Below are 17,767 nucleotides of genomic sequence, written 5' to 3'. Positions count from 1 at the left end.
AGGGCCTGTGTTCCCACTGAGGGTTAAGAGCCCGCCCTGCCCGTCTGACTCACCAGGAGCGGCCCAGCTGTGGGGAGGGAGGCAGCGGACATCTGGAACCCATCTGGGCTGCGGACAGGCCGGCGAGGGTTAACGGGGCGCTGCTGCTGCTGCCGGCACACCCTCCTTCCTTCCTCCCTCCCTCTCGCACCAAAGGCAGCGGCTGGCGTGGCACGGCAGGCTGAGTATGGCCTCCCTGAGCCCGTGGGCACTGAGCGATCCTGCCTGGCTGCGCGTGGCCTGGGTAGCTTCCCTGGTGCTGGGCTCCCTGGGAGTGTGGGCTCTCTTCCTGCTCTGCTCCCTGCGGGGACGCCAGCCCCCCAGTCTCTGGGCAGGTAGGTGCCGGGGCCACCCATCCAGCCCCCTGTGGGCACGCAGGGCATCCTCACCAGGCAGGGGAGCCCTTCCAAGGGGCTGCAGGAGGGAGGGAGATGCTCTGGGCCTGACCCCCTCCTCTCGCTTGCAGGGGGGCAGATGGAGGGGCAGCAGGAGGCAGAGGGCTGCGGGGCCTTGAGCCCATTTCTTGGGGTGCCTGTTGCAGCTTTGGAGGGGGTGTTATTTATCTTAATACTTGGATGCGATGCATTTATTTATCTCCCTTCAAAGTGAACTGGGGGGTGAGCAATATGGGGCACACTCCCTCTGCCCTCCCTTTGCCCCTGCAAGGCAGTCCCTGTGAGCAAGGTTCTCCTCCAGGCCTTCCTGACTCCAAAGGGCTTGGAGGCTTGGCTCCCTGCGCTGGTCTAACATATAGCATTGCTGCTGCGCCCATTTCACAGACATGTCTTTAGCCACAACTTTTCACCTCACTGGCTCACCTCACTGGACCACGCTGCCGTCCCACAATGCCCCAGCTAATGCAGAAATCTTCTCCCTCCTTTGACCTTTTGCCAGTGTCTCTGCTTCAGGAAAATAAGGGCTGTGGCTTATTATTATTATTATTATTATTATTATTATTATGATTATTATTCCCATTATTTGCTGGCTTAAAGCATGCAGCCGGTTTAAGATGATTTCTGACGAGCGAGAGGCAGAAGAGGCCCCTGTGGGAACCCGAGGCTGCGCCCAGTGGACCTCTGTCCCGGATGTGGAAGGGCTTGTCTTAGTTCCTCTCCACCTCCTGCCTCCCCCCCCAACATTGCAATTGGGAAGGAATTTGGGGTTAGTTCATCCAAGGTCAAAACTCGATGTTGATGCAGAGCAACACAGAGACAGAATGGTCATCCAAACGGCAAATGTGAGTCATAGAATCATAGAGTTGGAAGAGACCACAAGGGCCATCGAGTCCAACCCCCTGCCAAGCAAGAGTCCATGCAAGAAAGTGTAAAGTGAGGCACAGGAGAATTCAAATACCCTCACGGGCTCTGAAGGGGGTGATCGACCAGGAACGAGACCTTGGGGTCGTGGGGAATGGCCCTCTGGACCCGTAAGAACATCACAAGAGCCGGCTGGATCAGGCCAATGTCCCATCTTGTCCAGCCTCCTGTTCTCACCGATGCAAGCAGGATTCAAGCACAAGCGCTCAAGTGGGAGTGAGTTCCATAGTTTAACGGGGCGCTAAAGGATTATGAGACAAATTCATGGAGGAGAGGGCTATTGAAGGCTACTAGCAGGGTGCTGGTGATGGGGGCAGAAGGGGCTTCAGTCCCTTCAATATTTGGGGGCAGGGGGCTGAGCCCCCACCCATCTTGAGGGTGCCACCATCCCCCGCTGCCTGTGGGGAATCTTGTTGGCTGCTGTGGGAACAGGATGCCGGACTAGATGGGCCCTCTAGGCAATTTCTACTGACCTTTATTAAAGATATCTGGGGTGGTTCATGGTGGAGCACAGGAGCAAACGAGGTGTGTCGGTTTCGGAGAAAGCATTCTGGAGCAGAATCCAGAAGAGCAACTGCCTTGGCCCCATTTCTGAGGCCTTCCTGAACTGGCAGGTGATTTCCTGTGGCCTTCTGTTCCACAGGCTGCTTTGTCTGGTGGATAATCAGGTAGCACCTTGTCCCTCTCCTTTTCCCGTGTCTGCTATTTGGGCCTCCTGTGAACTGGGCGCAGGGCAACAGCCACGAAGCCAAGACAAGGAGCCAAGGAAAGCCCCCCCCCCCCCGAAAGTGTCCTGAGCCCCCTCCTCTTTCTTCACATCTGGAGGAAATGTTGCTTCTGAATCTCCGTTGCTGGAAACAGCGGGGTCTGGGTTCCAATCCTGCTTGCCCCGCTTCCCATTATGGGCAACTGCACAGCCACTGTGAGAACAGGATACTGGGCTTGCTGGGCCACGGGCCTGATCCAGCCTGCTCTGGTTTCCATCCTGCCCTCTGGCTTGGAGTGGGGTGTTCTCTTTTCTCTCCACTGCTGGCCTAACTCTCTGCCCCCCACTCTCTCCCCCCAGGTCAGCAGCTGGGAGGAAGCAAGTCCCAGACAACCTCCGAGGTGAGTCCCGGCCTGGGTCTGTTTTGCGCTCCCCCAGCCCACCCTAGAGCTCCCTGCAGGGGCTCCCCTGACCCCCAGGCTTTGCCGCCTCTCCTGCAGACCCCTGGGCCCCACACCTTACCCAGCCAGATGGACGGGGTCATAAGCATAATCTTGCCTTCTGGCCCCCACACTGGCCCTGTTGGCAGTGGCCTCTCCTGCCAGCCCCAAACCTTCCCCGAAGCATGCTGCCCTGCTGTGGGGGCTGCAGGCGGGGCAGGGGAGGGTCCTCCTTCACGTGATAGGGGGCAGGCAGGGAGCCCTCAAGGCCCCCATTGTCTGGGCACTTGACAAGGGCACTCACTTCGCCTCCTCACCATGCCAGCGAGAACAGAAGGCTCTTGGTTGCGGAAGGAGGAGGAGGAGAGGGAAGAGAAAGACGTCCACGGCAGGCTGGCACGCAGCCACCCTGCGCCCCTTCCGGCCTCTGCCCCCTGGGGGCACTGGAGGGCAGGGGTGTGTGTGCCTGTGTCTCAGGGCTGCCTGCAGGTCCCCAGACCTCCCTCTTTTTGTCTGCCACCTCCAGAAGCGCCGGAAGAAGAGTGCCAAGGGAAAGCCGCCACCCAGTCAGAGGAAGGAGCAGGCAGCATCCTCTGGGCCGGACTCTGTGCCCCTGGCAGCAACAAAGCAGCAGGTGAGGATGATCAGGGTGTGCCCGGCTAGGTGGAAGCCCAGAGGGTGCCTCTCCCCGCTTTGCACCTGCTGCTCAGGCCCAGCTCAGCTGCCCCTCGCCCCCAGTGCCACCCGCCTTGCACCTGGCATGGGAGGAGCTGGTTGGCTACTCTGAGGAGCCTCTGCTGCTGCTGCCACCACCACCATGAACTCCCAAGGGGACTTCTCCTGGGGGGGGGGGCACCTGGGAGCCGTGGGCCCTCAGGGGGCAGGTGGAGAGATTCTGCTCAGCTTCCTTCCTCCTCGACTTGCTTCTTTCCCAGGAGGAGAAGGAAGAGGTGTGTTTTATGTGATCCAGCTCAAGGGCTTATTGTGGGTGGATATGTTACTTATTGCTGAATGTTATTTGCAAACCACTTTGAACATTTGGGATGCAAAGGTAGCCCAGGGGCAGAAGAGGCCTCTCCCACTGGCCTGCCTATTGCAAAATACTCAAGCTCTGAAGATGAGGCGTGTGATGGGAGAGGCTTGCAGGATGAGCCCTTCCAAAACCCTGTTTGAGAGCCAGTGGTGGTGCGATGGTTGGCATGTTGGGTTGGGAGAGACCTGGGTTCAAGTCCTCCCCACTCAGCCATGAAGCCCACCTTGGGCCAGTCACTGCCTCTCGCCTTGCTCTACCTCACAGGGTTGTTGTTGTGCAGATTCAACGAGGAGGGGGAGAACCATGAATATGCCGCCTTGAGCTTCTGGGCAAAATGAACAAATGCTGTCAATCAACCAATCAATGGCCGGAGGGTGAAGGATGCATGCAGCACTTTTCCAACCTGTGCCAAGGGAGAGGGAGCCCCCCCCCCCCCCGTTTCTCCCAGGGAGTTTACGATCCCTGGAGAGGCAAGAGGCCGGGGGGGGGGGGGGAGAACAGGGCACCAGAGCAAACCAGAGGGGTCCTCAAAATTTTCTGGACATATTTGGAAATCTACGCAACTTTCATGGATACTGCAAAATTCTCATTTCAAAGAAGAGAATCTGGTGCTCAGAATTCCCCTCCAGAAAAGCAGAACAGGGAAAAGGTCTCCTAATATTTATTCTCTAACGAATAAAACACAACTCAGAGCAAACAAACGAAGCAGGCAACTCCCCCTAACCAAACAAATAAATGTGAAGAATGCGAAAGCCACCTTCAATAATAATAATAATAATAATAATAATAATAATAAAACACCTGGGAGGGACAGAGTGGCTTGGCAGATGCCAAGAAGGATGTTTGAAGGCGCCAGGTGCCCACCTGTGCCACACTGAGGACCCCGGGCATCCCAGGGTGGAGAAGAGGGGCCCAAGAGGCCAGATCTTGCATAGGCTCCTTTTTCTACCTCACTCTTGCCTCTGAGAGACAGGCATGCAAAGAGGCTTGTGATCTGAGGGGATGATGGTGAGCACAGATGCTCCTGGCTCCCTAAGGAGACTCTCCTGGGGGACCCACCACAATTGTCCCATGCGCAAGCCATGGGGGTTTGGCAGAGGAGCCTGAACACTTTGCCCCCTTCCTCTGGGCTGGGGCTGTTTGGCCAGTTGTGAAACTCTATAGGTCAATGTGCACAGTTCCTGATGTGGATCTACACACAGGGGGAAAACCCTGCTATAAATAAGTCAGACATTAGATGGTTATAACAACAAACAAACAAACCCCTATATAAAAATGGGTATAAAAATTTCCTGCTCTCTGGCGACATCTGGTGTTGCATGTTTATAGCGCATCCGAATTGTTGTTTCCTTATTAACGTAGCTGAGTCCCTGGAGCCGCCTTGTGGCAGTGAGTGCCGCAGGATGACGCCTGCCTAGGACTCATCCTTTCATGGATTCGTCTGTGGGTGCTGCCATTTCCCAACAGCCCTTCTCCGACTCTGTCCCTGGAGCGTAGGAAGAAGGTGCCTTACACAGAGTCAGGCCGCTGGTCTGTCTAGTCCAGGGATTCAGGCAGGGGGCCTGGAAGCTGCCACTGGTCTGCCTTGCTCAGTTTTGTCTGCAGAAATGGCTCTCCGGGGTCTTGGGCAGGGGGCATTCCCAGCCCGACTCAGAGACAAAAGAATCACAGAACCGTAGGTGGAAGGGACCTGAGGGTCATCTAGTCCAACCCCACAATGTAGGTGAGATGCTGTTTGGGACTGAACCTGGGACCTTCTGCCTGCCATTCCCCTGCTGTGGGGAACCTCCTTTTAAGCAGAGTTTGGGTGGCCCTCTGCCAGGGATGCTTCCATTGCGAGTCCTGCCTTGCAGGGGGTGGACTAGATGACCACTGGGGTCCCGCCCAGCTCTACCCTTCTCTGGTTCTATGAAGCAATGTCCGCCAGGAAGCCTTGCTGAGCGCCTGCCCCGGGGCCTTGGGTGGGGCTGCTGTGGCTCCGGACAGCCTGGCCTTGTTCTCTGTGCCAGATCAACAAGGCACCACGCGGGTGGGTGGGCAGGAAGAGGCCTTTCCTCTGCTCCGCCCCCGCTGCCCCCTGCCATTTAAGCCTGGGCCGCTTGCTGCGTTCGGCAAGACCCACGCTGCCCACGAAGAGCCACTTGGGGGCCCTGGCTCCATCCTGGGGGCTCACATGCAGCCGACCTCCACCCGCCGCCGCTGCCTGGCGTTCTCTTCCTGCTGCTGCTGCTGCTGCAGGAGGCCTGTAGGTAGCGCAATGGGGGCTGTGGGTGGGGGGAGCTGTGGGTGCCACCTTCTTCCAATGGAATGGGCTCCTCTGCTCCCAGGGCCAGCTCTTGCCTGGCTGCATGGAGCCCTTTTGCATCAGTAACAGGCCCCTGCCTGCCTCTGGGCTTTACCAGCTCTTATAAGGGCCACAAATAAGGGGAGGAAAGTAGCTACCCCCCCCCCCGTGGCATCTCCAGGTAGGACTAGGCTAAAGTGCCTGCTTCCAAGACCTCTGCCCATCTCTAGGCTTCAGGGCTTGCTGTTATGGCCTGCGGGACTCCCTGCCACCTGCTTGTGGAGTGCCCAGGAAGGACTCTAGCACAGCCTGGACCAGCAGCTCACAAGCAGAGGCCCAAGACCTCGCAGTCTCTTCCGCCACTTTTATTTATTACTGGGGGGGGTGTGTTGGGCTCCTGAACTTTTAGCACTACGGCACTAAGCAGCTGTTTCCCCACCAGTGTGTCTCCTGGCTTTTGGAGGCTGCACCAGTTGAATGCCTGACTGTTGCGCGGCTCTTAATAGCACTGGGGCGCCAGGGGCTGGGGGTCTGTAGCTGCCCTGGGAGGGGGGTCCTGCGCCTGGAAGATTGGGTCCTTTTTGCCCTAGGTGACTCCCATGGGTGGCTTCCTTTCGTTTTGGGCACCCCCTCCGAGAAGGGAAGGGGCCACTTTGCAGAGAACCCCGCTCCCCGGCCTACGTGGCACATTGTGTCTCAGGGGGTGAATCGGGCTTTGGAAAACACAAGTGTCACCCCCCCCCCATCTCCCCATGTTACCCACGAAGAACAGGGTCAAGCGGACGGTCTCTCAAAGCGGCAGAAGCTTCGCGCAGGGGGAGAGGCTCGGCTCCGTTTTGAGGATTGCTGGGGGGGGCAGAGAGCAGCGGCGCCTTCTTGGCTTCGCCCGAGCTCCTCCTGGGTGGGGCTCGGAGCTTCCTCGGGCTTGTGGGGAACGAGGGTGGGGCTCCCAGCTGCCCGCAGTCTCCGCCTGGCGGAAGGCGACCAGGAGATGTGGGGGTCGCAGTGGGGCGTGTTTGTATGGGGTGCGGGCGAGGCTGGGCTTCTCTCTTCAGAGCGGGGCCTAGCAGCCAGGGTGGGGGTCCTGTGCCCCCAGCCCCACAGTGGGAGGGCAGGCAAAAGGGGAATCAGGAATTGGACAGCAGGAAGGCCGGGGGGGGCTGTGGTTGGGGTGCAAATGAAGCCGCGTGGTGTGATCTGAGTGGGGCTCCCCAAGGGCAGAGGAAACGGGGTGCGGGACCCCCAACCTCCTTTTGTTTTCCGTGGCCCCCCCTCAGGGCTGCTGCCACTTTTCTCTAACCACATCTTCCGGCGGGATGAGCAGGGGCTGAAGGTGGAGGGGGCAAAAGGGGGCTCTCGATCTTCCCCTAAGTGCGCGCTCTATTTATTCCTTTTGTTTCCCCGTGGAAGGCGACATTGCCCCGGATTGTGTGTTCGGAGGCCCCGGATATCCCTGTGCTTGTGGGTCAGGCCAGCCGAGGTCAGAGAGCTGCCCTTGCCTGGCAGAGGTGCAGAATCCCTTGCCTGCCCCACCCGGGGGGAGATGGGGGTCCCGGTGGGGAGGCCTGCGGGGCTCGCCCAGTGCCCCCCTGCCAGCAGGCCAGGGACCCTGGGGGCAGGATCATTGCCTCGGGGTGGGCAGGCGAGGAGGGAAGGGCGCTGTGCCCCCCTGCTTGGCAGGCCCCGGCGTGGGTCCGGCTGCCAGGGCGCTCTGTGTTTGCGAGGCTGGCAGCGGATGGGCTCCGTCCATTGTCCGGCTCTGAATGGGCTCTGTTCTGCTGCCAGCCTGTGCCCTGGTTAATAATTCAGCCGGCCCGGCCGCTCGGCGCTGGGCGGGTGCGGAGGCGAGATAGACACTCGCCGGCTCTGTCGCGCACGCACACGCGCACACGCATGCACACACACACCCTGCGGGAGCTGCAGTGCTCAGCAGAGCGGGAGGCGGAGCCTGCGCTGCAAAAAACGGCTGCATGTTGCTAAGGCGAGCCCAACTTATCGCTGCCGGCGCTGCTGCTGCCGGGCTCCGCGTGACGCCTGCCAGGCGCTGAGCCCCCGCCAGGGTCGCCCCTTCCCCATGCCGCCTGCCGCCTGCCATCTGCGCCCTGCCCATGCCCGGCCCGCTTTCCTGGCTGCCTTGGCAAGGTAGGCAGACATGCTTCGTGGGCAGGAGAGGGGCAGGACGCACCCGCGCACCCGGAGACGGTGAGTGGTCGCGGGTGGGGGGTCTGCCGGCTTGCCCGCCCGCCTGCCCTCCTTCCTTCCTAGGATGCGTCAGGAGAGGGCCAGGCTCAGGGGCCGAGGGATGCCAGGACGGCGCCTCCCTCCCCTGGCCGGCTTCTGCTGCTGCTTCCACTGTTCCCTGTCCGTGGGTGTCGTGGGGAGCCGGTCTGTGTTCTCTGCTGGCCTGGCCTGCAGCAGATGTCCCCAGAGAGCAGAGTGGGGCAGAGCTGGGCGCCCCCTGCAGACTCCGGGCCCTGCTGTGTGGGCAAAGCAAAGGGGAAGCCACGGGGCGCTTTGCATTCTCCAAACAGAGCCCCTTGGGCAGGGGGAGGGTGCTGCTGTGGGGCATGGGCACCCTGGAACCCCACCCCCACCCTGCGGTTTCTTCCCAGGCCTCCGGGGGTGCTGGAGTTGGGGGTGGGGAGAAGAAGGTGGAGAAGCCAGGCCCCCGGGGGCGGGAACCGGTTAGGGGAGCTGGGCCTGGGCTCTCCCCTGCTGGGCTGGTTCCTGGCCCCGAGGCCACGCAGTCCAGCTGCGATCTGGAGCCTCCTGCCCTCCTCCAGTCCTTTTCTCTAGGGCAGCGTGCAGCTTCTTGCGACCCAGAGAAAGGGTGAGTGGGGCTGTGGGATCCACAGGGGACAGGCTGACCAGAAAGGGGCCAGTTTGCTGAGAGAGGCCCTTTGGGCCCAGAGAAGCCCCTGTGCAGGAGGGGTGTGTGGGGCAGGGGGTGGGGCGCCTCCTGATTTCACCTGGGCTTGTGTCCCCCCCCCCAGCTTCCTATTGGTGCCCAGGAAGCTGTGTCCATGGCAACCACAAAGTGCCAAGTAGGAGGCAGAGCTGGCACTGGCACTTCAGCCCCCAGCCGCCCTGGAGGATGCAAAATCACCCCCCCCCACACACACACTTCCTGGCAGAAGCAGCCTGACGTCAGGCTCCCCAGTCAAGAGGCAATTGGGGGCGGAGGGGGTGCGCCTGAGAGGGGGCTGCATTCTGTCCTGGGGGGGGAGGGGGGCCTCAGGGGCCTAGAATTGGCTGCTGAGATGAAGGCAGGCAGCAGAGTCTCACAGGGTCCAGAGGGCTTAGCCACGCTTTCCCTGTAATGGGTGGGGGGGGGCTCCAGGTCTCCCTGCCTCCTCCTCTCTCCACCAGGACATGGGGGGAGCCTCTTGGGCTCCTGGGGACAGAAGGAGCTCCCTTGGGCACAGAGTCAGGCCGCAACTGGCCCCACACTGAGGGGCGGCAGCAGGGGACCCATGGGGGGGGGGTCTTTCCCTCACCCTGACCTGGAAGAGCTGTCCTTGAGGATGCTCCAGCCCTGAGCCAGGGGCCTCTGCCCATCTCTCTGCCAGGCCCTGCCTGTGCCCCTTCATTGGGCCAAAACGGAACCCGGCTGGCGGCAGCTGTCCTTCAGGGGCTCTGGGCCCTGTGTGCCCCCTGCCCCAGAGCAGGGGGTGAGTCAGCATGGAGGCAGGTGGGGCTGGGCTCCTAGCTCTGGTGGGGCAGGTGGTGGAGAGCAAAGTGCTCCTGCAGCAGCCAAAGTTTGGGTCCTCCAGGGGCTGTCTAGTCTAACCCCTGGCTGTGTGGCAGGACCATAGAGGCACACACCCACACCCACACCCGGGCCAGCCTGTACCAGGGCTGTGCCAGGGGAAGGATGCAGGTGGGAGCGCTCCGAAGGGGGAGGGTGCCTGTGAATGCATGGGTGCCAGTGTCTATGTGCAGAGGGTGGGTGTGTGCATGTGCGTAAGGGGCGTGGGGTCTTGGGTGGGCTTGCACCTCAGCTGCTTTGCTTGAGGCCACGAGAGCCTCTTGGGTTGGGAAAGAGAGAGGGCTTCCTGTGCTGGATGAGGCCGGGGCCCCACGGAGCCCAGCATCCTGTTCTCCCAGGGGCAGCTCAGATGCCCAGACAGGAAGAAGCTCACAAGCCTCCTCTGCTCAGCTGCCCTTCCCAGCAATGAGGTTTGGAGGCAGGGATAGCCCTCCCCTCCATAAACCTGTCCTCTTTTAAGGCATCTGGGTTGGTGGCTATGGCTGCCTCCTGTGGCAGGGAGTTCCACAGTTTAACCTGATGCTGCTTTCTTTTCTAGGCCAGGACTCTTCTCAAGCTCATCTTCCTTGGAGCTCCATGAGTTCTCGTTTTTTTTTACAGAGAGAGTTGTGGTTTCACTTTTATCTCTCTTCTGAGATAGGGAGGAAAGACTGAGGAGGGGGGGAGGGTTTGTTTAATGCCTGGAGCCTGACTAATTATCATTTCTCTTCCTGGTAAGGAAGGGTGTAAAAAAGCCTGCCTTTCTCCCCTCCTCTTCTGGAATGTGTGGCTTGGCTGGCTTGCTTAAGATACCTGGGGATGTTTCAGAAGACCATTTCTGGCCCTGGAGCAACTTTTGCCTCTAGTTAGGAGGGTCATAAAGAACCATTTGAAAAACGGTGGGGGTCCACCTCCCTCCACTGCTTGTTGTGCTGAGGCATTCAGGGTGGGGGCTTTTGCTCCTGGCCCCCATCGTGCCCAGGTGAGCCCCAGGAATTCCTCAAGGCTGGAGGTGGGGGTGCAGCAGACCGGGCCTTGGCAGGGCTTCCTCAGCCTTTGGCAGTGCTGTTCAGTGGTTAGTGCCTTGGGTGGCCCAGCTCTGAATCCTCATAGTCCCCAGGGGGCTGTTTGGGGCAAGTGCTTCTCCTTCAACCTGGTAGACGTTCTCCCTCCCGCCCCCCACCTCCAGGCACTTCCCCCTAACCTGGAACCCCACCAGGAATGCAGACACCCCCGGCTTCCCCTCGGGTCCTGAAGGTCAGCTGCTTGGGATTGCCTGGGGGTGGGGTGTCTATATCGCCCCCCAAAAAGCAGAGCTTTCATAGCTGGTCATAGCACAGGATTGGCCCTCTGGTGTCATATGTCTTCTCAGGCCAGGGAGATTCTGGGTGAGCGTCAGGATTATCCTGCAGGATCGTGACCCCCAAGTAGTGGGGCAGGATGGTGCTAGCTGTCCTCCTGGGAGCTCCCCCTGAGCAGCCCCACCGGGAGCCAGGACAGGCAGCAGGGAGTTGAGGCTGAGGACTTGACTCCCACTGGGGGTCTCCGGATGGAGGCTTCTGAGGCTGGCCAGGAATTCCCCCTCCCTCCCGCCAGGTTGCCAAGTGACCCCCTTGGGATGAGGACTTTGCTCCCCTCCCTGCTGCAGGATGCGGCTTGGCTGGCTGGCTTGAGCTACCTGGCTCCACAGGCAGATCCTCAGAGGCCATTGTCTGGGCTGCAGAGCTGCTCCTCAACGGGGGGGGGGGGAGGGGGCTCCTAGGCCTTCCCTGCAGGACAAGCTGCTTTGCTCTGGCCACAGGGACCCCCCATCCTGCAGAATGGGGGCCCAGGGTGGGCCAGGCTGCTCCCTGTCTCTGCATCTCTGACGCTGCTCCTCCCCGCCCTGCAGGAGGTGATGTCTTCTTCCCGCCGGAAGGAGAAGCCGAAGATGGCGGAGGAGAGCTCCAGCGGCAGCAGCGGGGGCTCTCCTAGTCCGGGGGACACCCTGCCCTGGAACCTCCCCAAGCACCAGCGGACCAAGAGGACCAAGGCGTCGTCCGGCAACGGGACGGTCCTGGACCCTGCGGAGAGAGCGGTCATCCGCATTGCAGGTAGAGGGGGCTGAGGCTGGGAGGCCCAGATCAGGGGGTCTTGCTGGATTGGGGCCCTGAGGGCGAGTGGCTCTCCTGAGCTGACCCTGGCGAGGCCACCAGGAGCTTCTGTGAGCCACCATCCCTGGCCCTGCCCCTCCTTGCGCCGTGTTGTGGCACCGTGTTGTTGTGCACCCAGGGGTCCCTCTGGGGGCCACTTGCCAGGGGTGCTTTGGGGTCTCCCGTTGCAGCTGCGTCTGGGCTGGGTGTTGTGTCGGGGGCTTGCGTCACGTCTCTTGAGTAATTGCCCAGCAGAGCTCTGTAGGATGGTCTGTAGGCGCTTGAGATCCACGTTGGTGGAGGGAGTCTGGGGCGCCTCAGAGACCCCTTGGGAGTTGCTCACGGGGCACTTGGGGGGCAAAGTGGTTTGCCTCCTCAGGGAAATGGATGCCACATTTGATGCAGCTCCATCCAGACACGGTTTGTGGGATCTGCTTTCGCCACCCTTGAGAGGGTGCTTGTGCGTCTGTGCCCAGCGAGGTGCCCTCTTGACCGCTGCCCTTCCCGGCTGATGGAAGCTGGCCTGGCTGCTGCTGGGGGTGATGGAGGGTCACAGGTTGGAGACCCTCTCTTTCTTTTTGTAACTTTTGTTTACATTTTTCATTATTACCATTTCCAAAATCACATTCGCTTTCAAAAATATATTTCCACCATCAATATCTTTCTTTTAACAAAAATATTCAGCATCTTCCCTTCCCTTTAATTTTCCCACCCTTCCTGCATATTCTCACATATTGATTTACATCACTGGGGTTGATGAGCCTTTCCGTCTTGAGGGGTGGGGGTGGGGTGCCTGTTGCCCCGAAGGAGGTGGTAGGGTGGCCCCTCCTTGGAGGAAACCCGCCCTGCGCCCGATGGTCTTAGCAACTCCCACCCTGTTGCAAATACCCCCTTTGGGGGCAAAGCACTTGAGATGGGTGTGGGGCACAAAGACAGATATTTGTGGAGGAAACAGACCTCCTTGGCTCATTTTGATCTGGGTTGAGATCAGGGTTGGATCTGAATCAGCCTTGCTTGCCTTGATGGGTGACCTTGCATCCAGAGAAGGACGGAGGGGGGCGGCCACATTGCATTGCGTTTCGCCTGCTGATTTTGAGTTGCTTTTATTGCCGATTGTGCATTGCCTTGAAATATATATGTGGAAGTTTAATAAATAAAAGCAGATAGGTGGGGGGAGGGATGGTTCTCCCCTCTCAACCTGTGACTGCTCAGTTTGCTCAGGAGATTTTGGCAAGGAACCCGGAGATTTTCCAAAAGTGCCTCTTAACCCGCTGCGTTTCCTCCTCCTTGACAGCTTCTGCTACAACTGAGTTGGGACATTTCTGATGAGCCCTTATTTTTTGCATTCGCTGTGTCATCAACAGTTGCAGCGTTTAACTGTCCTCCCTCCCCACGGTCTGCTTATTTTGTGGAATTATCATCCTCTGGCCCAGGGGGAGCTGCCTTCTGCCTGGGGGGGGGGGAGGTGTGCTGGGGGCCAGGAAGCCTGCAGGCCGGTTATGGTCAGAAATGGGGGGTGGGGGTGGGGCTCCCTGCTCTCCTTGCTGCTCCGACCTCCCTGGCCAGGGCAGTGGGGGTGACAGGACCCCCGTGAAAGGGGGAAAGACCTTCCTCCTCACAGTCCCAACTCCCCAGCTCAGGGTGCTGCTGCAGCTGCAGGGAGCGGGGGAGGGGGGCAGTGGGGGGGACTTGAAGCCCCGAATCTCCTTTCTCTTTCAAGTCGCCTCCATTCTTCTGAAGTTAGGAGAAAACACTCACTGTATAAATAAGCTTTTTGTATACCAAAAATGTTGGTGCTTCAGAAAATTACCACCTAACAACCACCCTAGCGAATGCAAGTGGGGGGGGGGGCAGGACAGGTGGGGGTGGGTGATATTCCTTCCTCTCGTTTCCTCCTGGGCCTGAAATGCAGGAAGCTCTTCTGCCTGGCTGAGGATGAAATCTCATTAGCAGAGCATTATTAGGGACCTCGGCTGGGATCTCACAGGCAATAAAGCATCCCAGAGGCCATCAGCTGAGCCTCGCCTCCTAGGGAAGGGTTGTTCAGGGCAGACATGTTTGTTCATTTCAGTGGGCCTACTCTGAGTAAAGCTTATTTGGTGACAACCCCCTCTCCCGTGAGGCCCTCGTTAGGGTCGTGGAAGGAGCCCAGCGCCAAGTGACAGAGCCTGGAGATGACAGAGGGGGCCCAGCTCGGTTTGCAGGCCAGGCCATGGCAGCATCCTGCTCCCCACACACGCCCCCCTTGTAAGCCTGGCCCCTTATCTTTCTCTGCTAGGAGAGTCCAGTCTAAGAAGCTGGAAGCAGGACAGGCCACGTGAACGGATCTTGCTAAAGACACACACACAGCAAGCAGGTGTTATGCTGCATCAACTACTTTCAGACTAGACTCCTGTAATCTGCTCTCCATGGGGCAGCCCTTGAACACCTCTGGAAACTGCAAAAAGGTTCAAATACCGCAGCTACACATTTGCTGGGAAACAGCTGGTCCTGTTTGAAGATCCTGTTTGTTCTTTGTTGATTCCCTGCTTATTTTGGGGCTCAACTGAAGGTGCTGGTTCTTCCCTTTAGTGAATTGGCACCTAATGGGCAGCCCAAGGACCGCTTTTTCCTCTCTGCCCCTTCCCATGCGCTGTGGTCCACATCAGAGGTCCTTGAGGGGCAGTGGGTGAATGAGCACAAGGGGGGCAGCAGGGCCTCTTCAGTGGAGGCCCCTCCATAGGGAAAGAAGAAGCCCACCTGGCCTGCCCTCTGCTCTTATGCTGCCCTTGAGAGAGAAGGGGGGCGCCTAGGGGCAGGCAAAGGGATCTGGAATTTTTGCCTTTTGCTGCTGTTGGAGAATGAGTCCTGGAGCCATTGGAAGGGACCCCAAGGGTCATCTAGTCCAACCCCCTGCAATGCAGGGATCACAGGGCTGCTGCTTTTGAATGTTTGCTGGAGCTTTACAAGACAAACAAGCAACATTGTGGTGTTAGACCCCTTGGCCTGGGCGGACAGGAGTTGTATGCAAACAAATAAAACCTGCATGGCTGAAGGCCAGACGAGTTCTCCCCAACCCGGTGCCCTCAGAGGTTTGTTTATTATGGGACAGAAAGGGGCACGTCTCCCTCAGGCGGGCACCAGTGGTTCTCCAAGGGTGTGGCAAGAGAGGAGCGTGAGTGGGGCAGGAAGAGTCAAGAACAACCAATATTGTATTTTGGAACAATTTGTGTTCTTATGTAGCTGCATTGTTTTATATTTCCTGGATGTCCCTTAACAGTAAAGGGACCCCTGACCATTAGGTCCAGTTGTGGCCGACTTTGGGGTTGCGGCGCTCATCTCTCTTTATTGGCCGAGGGAGCCGGCGTACAGCTTCCGGGTCATGTGGCCAGCAGGACCAAGCTGCTTCTGGCAAACCAGAGCAGCGCACAGAAACGCCGTTTACCTTCCCACCAGAGCGGTACCTATTTATCTACTTGCACTTTGACGTGCTTTCGAACTGCTAGGTTGGCAGGAGCAGGGACCGAGCAACGGGAGCTCACCTCCTTGCAGGGATTCGAACTGCCAACCTTCTGATCGGCAAGCCCTAGGCTCTGTGGTTTAGACCACAGTGCCACCCGCGTCCCTGGATGTCCCTTAGTCATAATATAAAGCAGTTGTGTTCTGTGTTATAAGTCGAGCAGTGCCAGGAGTTGTTTTCTTTTTGTTTTCCAATGTATTGCTTATCAGGAAAAAAGAAAAATCAGTGTGGCGGGAGTAAATTTTCATTCTGATCATGTGGCCCATTCTGAGCAGGGGAGCCAGAGTTCCAGGGCGGCCCCTCCACCAAACTCGGGCGCAGACCAGCCTGCCAACTTTGTCCAACTTCAGCTTCACAGCCAAGAGCAGGGAAGTTCCCTTCTGCACCTTAACTGGTTTCTGTCCTCCTCACCTGGCTCCAGGTGTGTTTCTGGGCCACAATAAGCTTTTGCACAAAGCTTAGCTACGATTCTGTAAACCTGAAAGCTGTCCAACCGGTCTTCGCCTCCTACGTGAGGGGAGCCAGCCGCAAAGCCAGGGCTTATCCGGCAGAGCCACGCACACGTTCCAAACCAGTGTGGAGCCTGTGCGCTGGGGCTTTGCCTTTCATGTGCCGCACTTGTTTTTCCTCCCAAAGATCCCGGCAGGGGCAGCACAGAGGCTGGTCTGGGCCAGATCCTGGGAATCCCCAAGGCAGCTGCAGGAGTGACCTGAAGCAAGAGGCGCAAATGTTCAGGAACAAACAGAACCTAAACCCAAGTTAATGAAAACAAAACAAAACCCCGAAACGACAAAAGTGCATTCCAGTTTAGGCTTCAGGCGATTTCAGAGATGGAAAAACAAGCATTATAAGTAGAACAAGTTAGCATGTGATGCCCAGGGGATCCCCAACCCCCTTTTTTTTCTGAGAGAGAGAGACCTCACTTCATGCAGAAAGATTCCTTGTGCCGTTGTCATGCGTGGCTCAGGAGTGCAGAGAAAATGTGGCTGGAGGTATATTTCTTTTTTTAAGGGCACAGAGTCATCAGCAGGTGGCAGACTTGGGGAGGCACCTGGTCTGGGTTGGCACCTCTCAGGAAATACCTGGGGAGGGCTCTGAATGGATGTGGAATCCATGTTGCCTGCCTGCAGGGAAGACAGCTGTGGTGGACGGCAAAACTGCTTCTAGCAGCCGGCCTAATAGGCATGCGGTGCGTTGTGACTTTGCGGGGCTCACATGGGGCTGCTCCTCACTGCGCTTGCAGCTGCATGTGTCCCCCTTTAATTTGCGTCCTTCGCATGAGGTTACTGCCAAACAACACCAGGCTTAATGCTTTCCCCTTGGAAATTTGGGTTTACCTAAAACGGCAGGAATAGGGAACCTTTGGCCCCCCAGATGTTGCTGAACTGCAGCTCCCATCAACAAGACCAGGAGGGGGTCCAGTGGTCAAGAAGGCAGTTTCTGCATGAACTAAAGAGGGATGTGAGGGGCAGGTGGGGCTCATCTGTCTACCTGGGAAGGAAGCCCACCTAGGAGAAGGAAAACTCTGGTCCTAAACCCCCCCTGCCTTGCAGGATCTCTTTGGGAGAAGAAAAGGCTCAGGAGCAAACCAAATGGGAGTCCCTAAGGCGGTTGGGTGGTGCCTGGTATGCCTCCTCCACGCAATTCCTGCAGCCAAGTTGGTGCCAAAGTCTCGCTCTGCTTTCCTTTGCAATGCCAAGAGGGGGGTCTTGTCCTCTGGGCAGCCCAGGACCTCCAGACACACAGCCCAGGCTTGCACCCCAGGGAAGGCACTTCAGTGCTGCTAACACAGCGGTTGGACTTCACCCCTGGAGGCAGACTCCATTGTCTCTCGAGTTAGATGGAGGCCAGCAACTCCATTCAGTAGCCCTGGCTATTGGCCGTACTTGCTCTAGTTGGGTACCATCTGGGGGGCCCAAGGTTCTCCGTGCTTGCTTATGGGGAAGATGCAGCAAGTCAGGGGGAAACTGGGCTCCAGACCTCTCTGCTGGGAGTCGCCAGTGATTTGTTTCAGTGTTTCTGGGTGGGCGGTTCTGCTCCTCCCCTTTCCATGCCTGCTGCTTCCCCATGACTTTTCCAGCTGTGCTCTTAACTATTTCCAGTGCTTTCCGGAAGGAAGGAATATTCTTTTTTGTTTGATCCCTCAGATCAAAACCAGAAAACTGCAGAAGCAAACCACATTGAAAATCTATACACCCGATATACTGAGCAGCGTTCTGAAAAGCGTTTGCTGAAAATTTATAATTGCTTTCATTCTTTTCCGCCCCCGGTTTGCTAGTAAGAGCACTTCAGGAGCTCAGCCATTTATATATAATCACATCATGTGTGTGCACATATATTTTTTGTATCACTCAGACTTGCACAAGTAAGTTACAATAGGCTGGCTCCGTGCTTTTGCACACTTCTTGGGTGGGGAATTTTATTTTAAAAAGCAAGGCTCATGCTCCGCTGTCTGTGCTCATGCGCAACCCATCGGATGGCAGGGACAGATCCAAAAGGGAACAGGAAAGAGGAAGTTGCTCCTCATATATAAATTCAAATATGTGCAGGTGTGCACTGCTCTGCATCTA

The 17,767-nt window shown here is 58.0% G+C and overlaps 1 protein-coding gene across 6 annotated transcripts in view; it reads left to right on the top strand.

Annotated features, from left to right (window-relative positions):
* The first annotated feature begins 211 nt into the window (after positions 1-211).
* The window catches only part of PLEC (plectin), a 115,036-nt gene continuing 97,480 nt past the window's right edge, over positions 212-17,767 (top strand). For 3 of the 6 annotated variants that reach the window (XM_083448900.1, XM_083448902.1, XM_083448893.1), the window contains exons 1-4: positions 212-374; positions 2,422-2,462; positions 3,028-3,135; positions 11,458-11,659. In XM_083448900.1, coding sequence (XP_083305026.1) covers positions 227-374; positions 2,422-2,462; positions 3,028-3,135; positions 11,458-11,659 — 499 coding nt within the window. In that variant the 5' untranslated portion in view covers positions 212-226. Of the gene's footprint in view, positions 375-2,421; positions 2,463-3,027; positions 3,136-5,457; positions 5,780-7,858; positions 8,021-11,457; positions 11,660-17,767 lie in introns of those variants that run through there. The other 3 variants (XM_083448897.1, XM_083448903.1, XM_083448898.1) reach the window with 3 other exon arrangements.

Source organism: Podarcis tiliguerta (assembly GCF_965153285.1).
Source record: "Podarcis tiliguerta genome assembly, chromosome: 7".
In the NCBI taxonomy this organism is placed as follows: domain Eukaryota; kingdom Metazoa; phylum Chordata; class Lepidosauria; order Squamata; family Lacertidae; genus Podarcis; species Podarcis tiliguerta.
The sequence above is the reverse complement of the archived record's forward strand: the minus strand, read 5'-3'. Positions and strand labels throughout refer to the sequence as shown.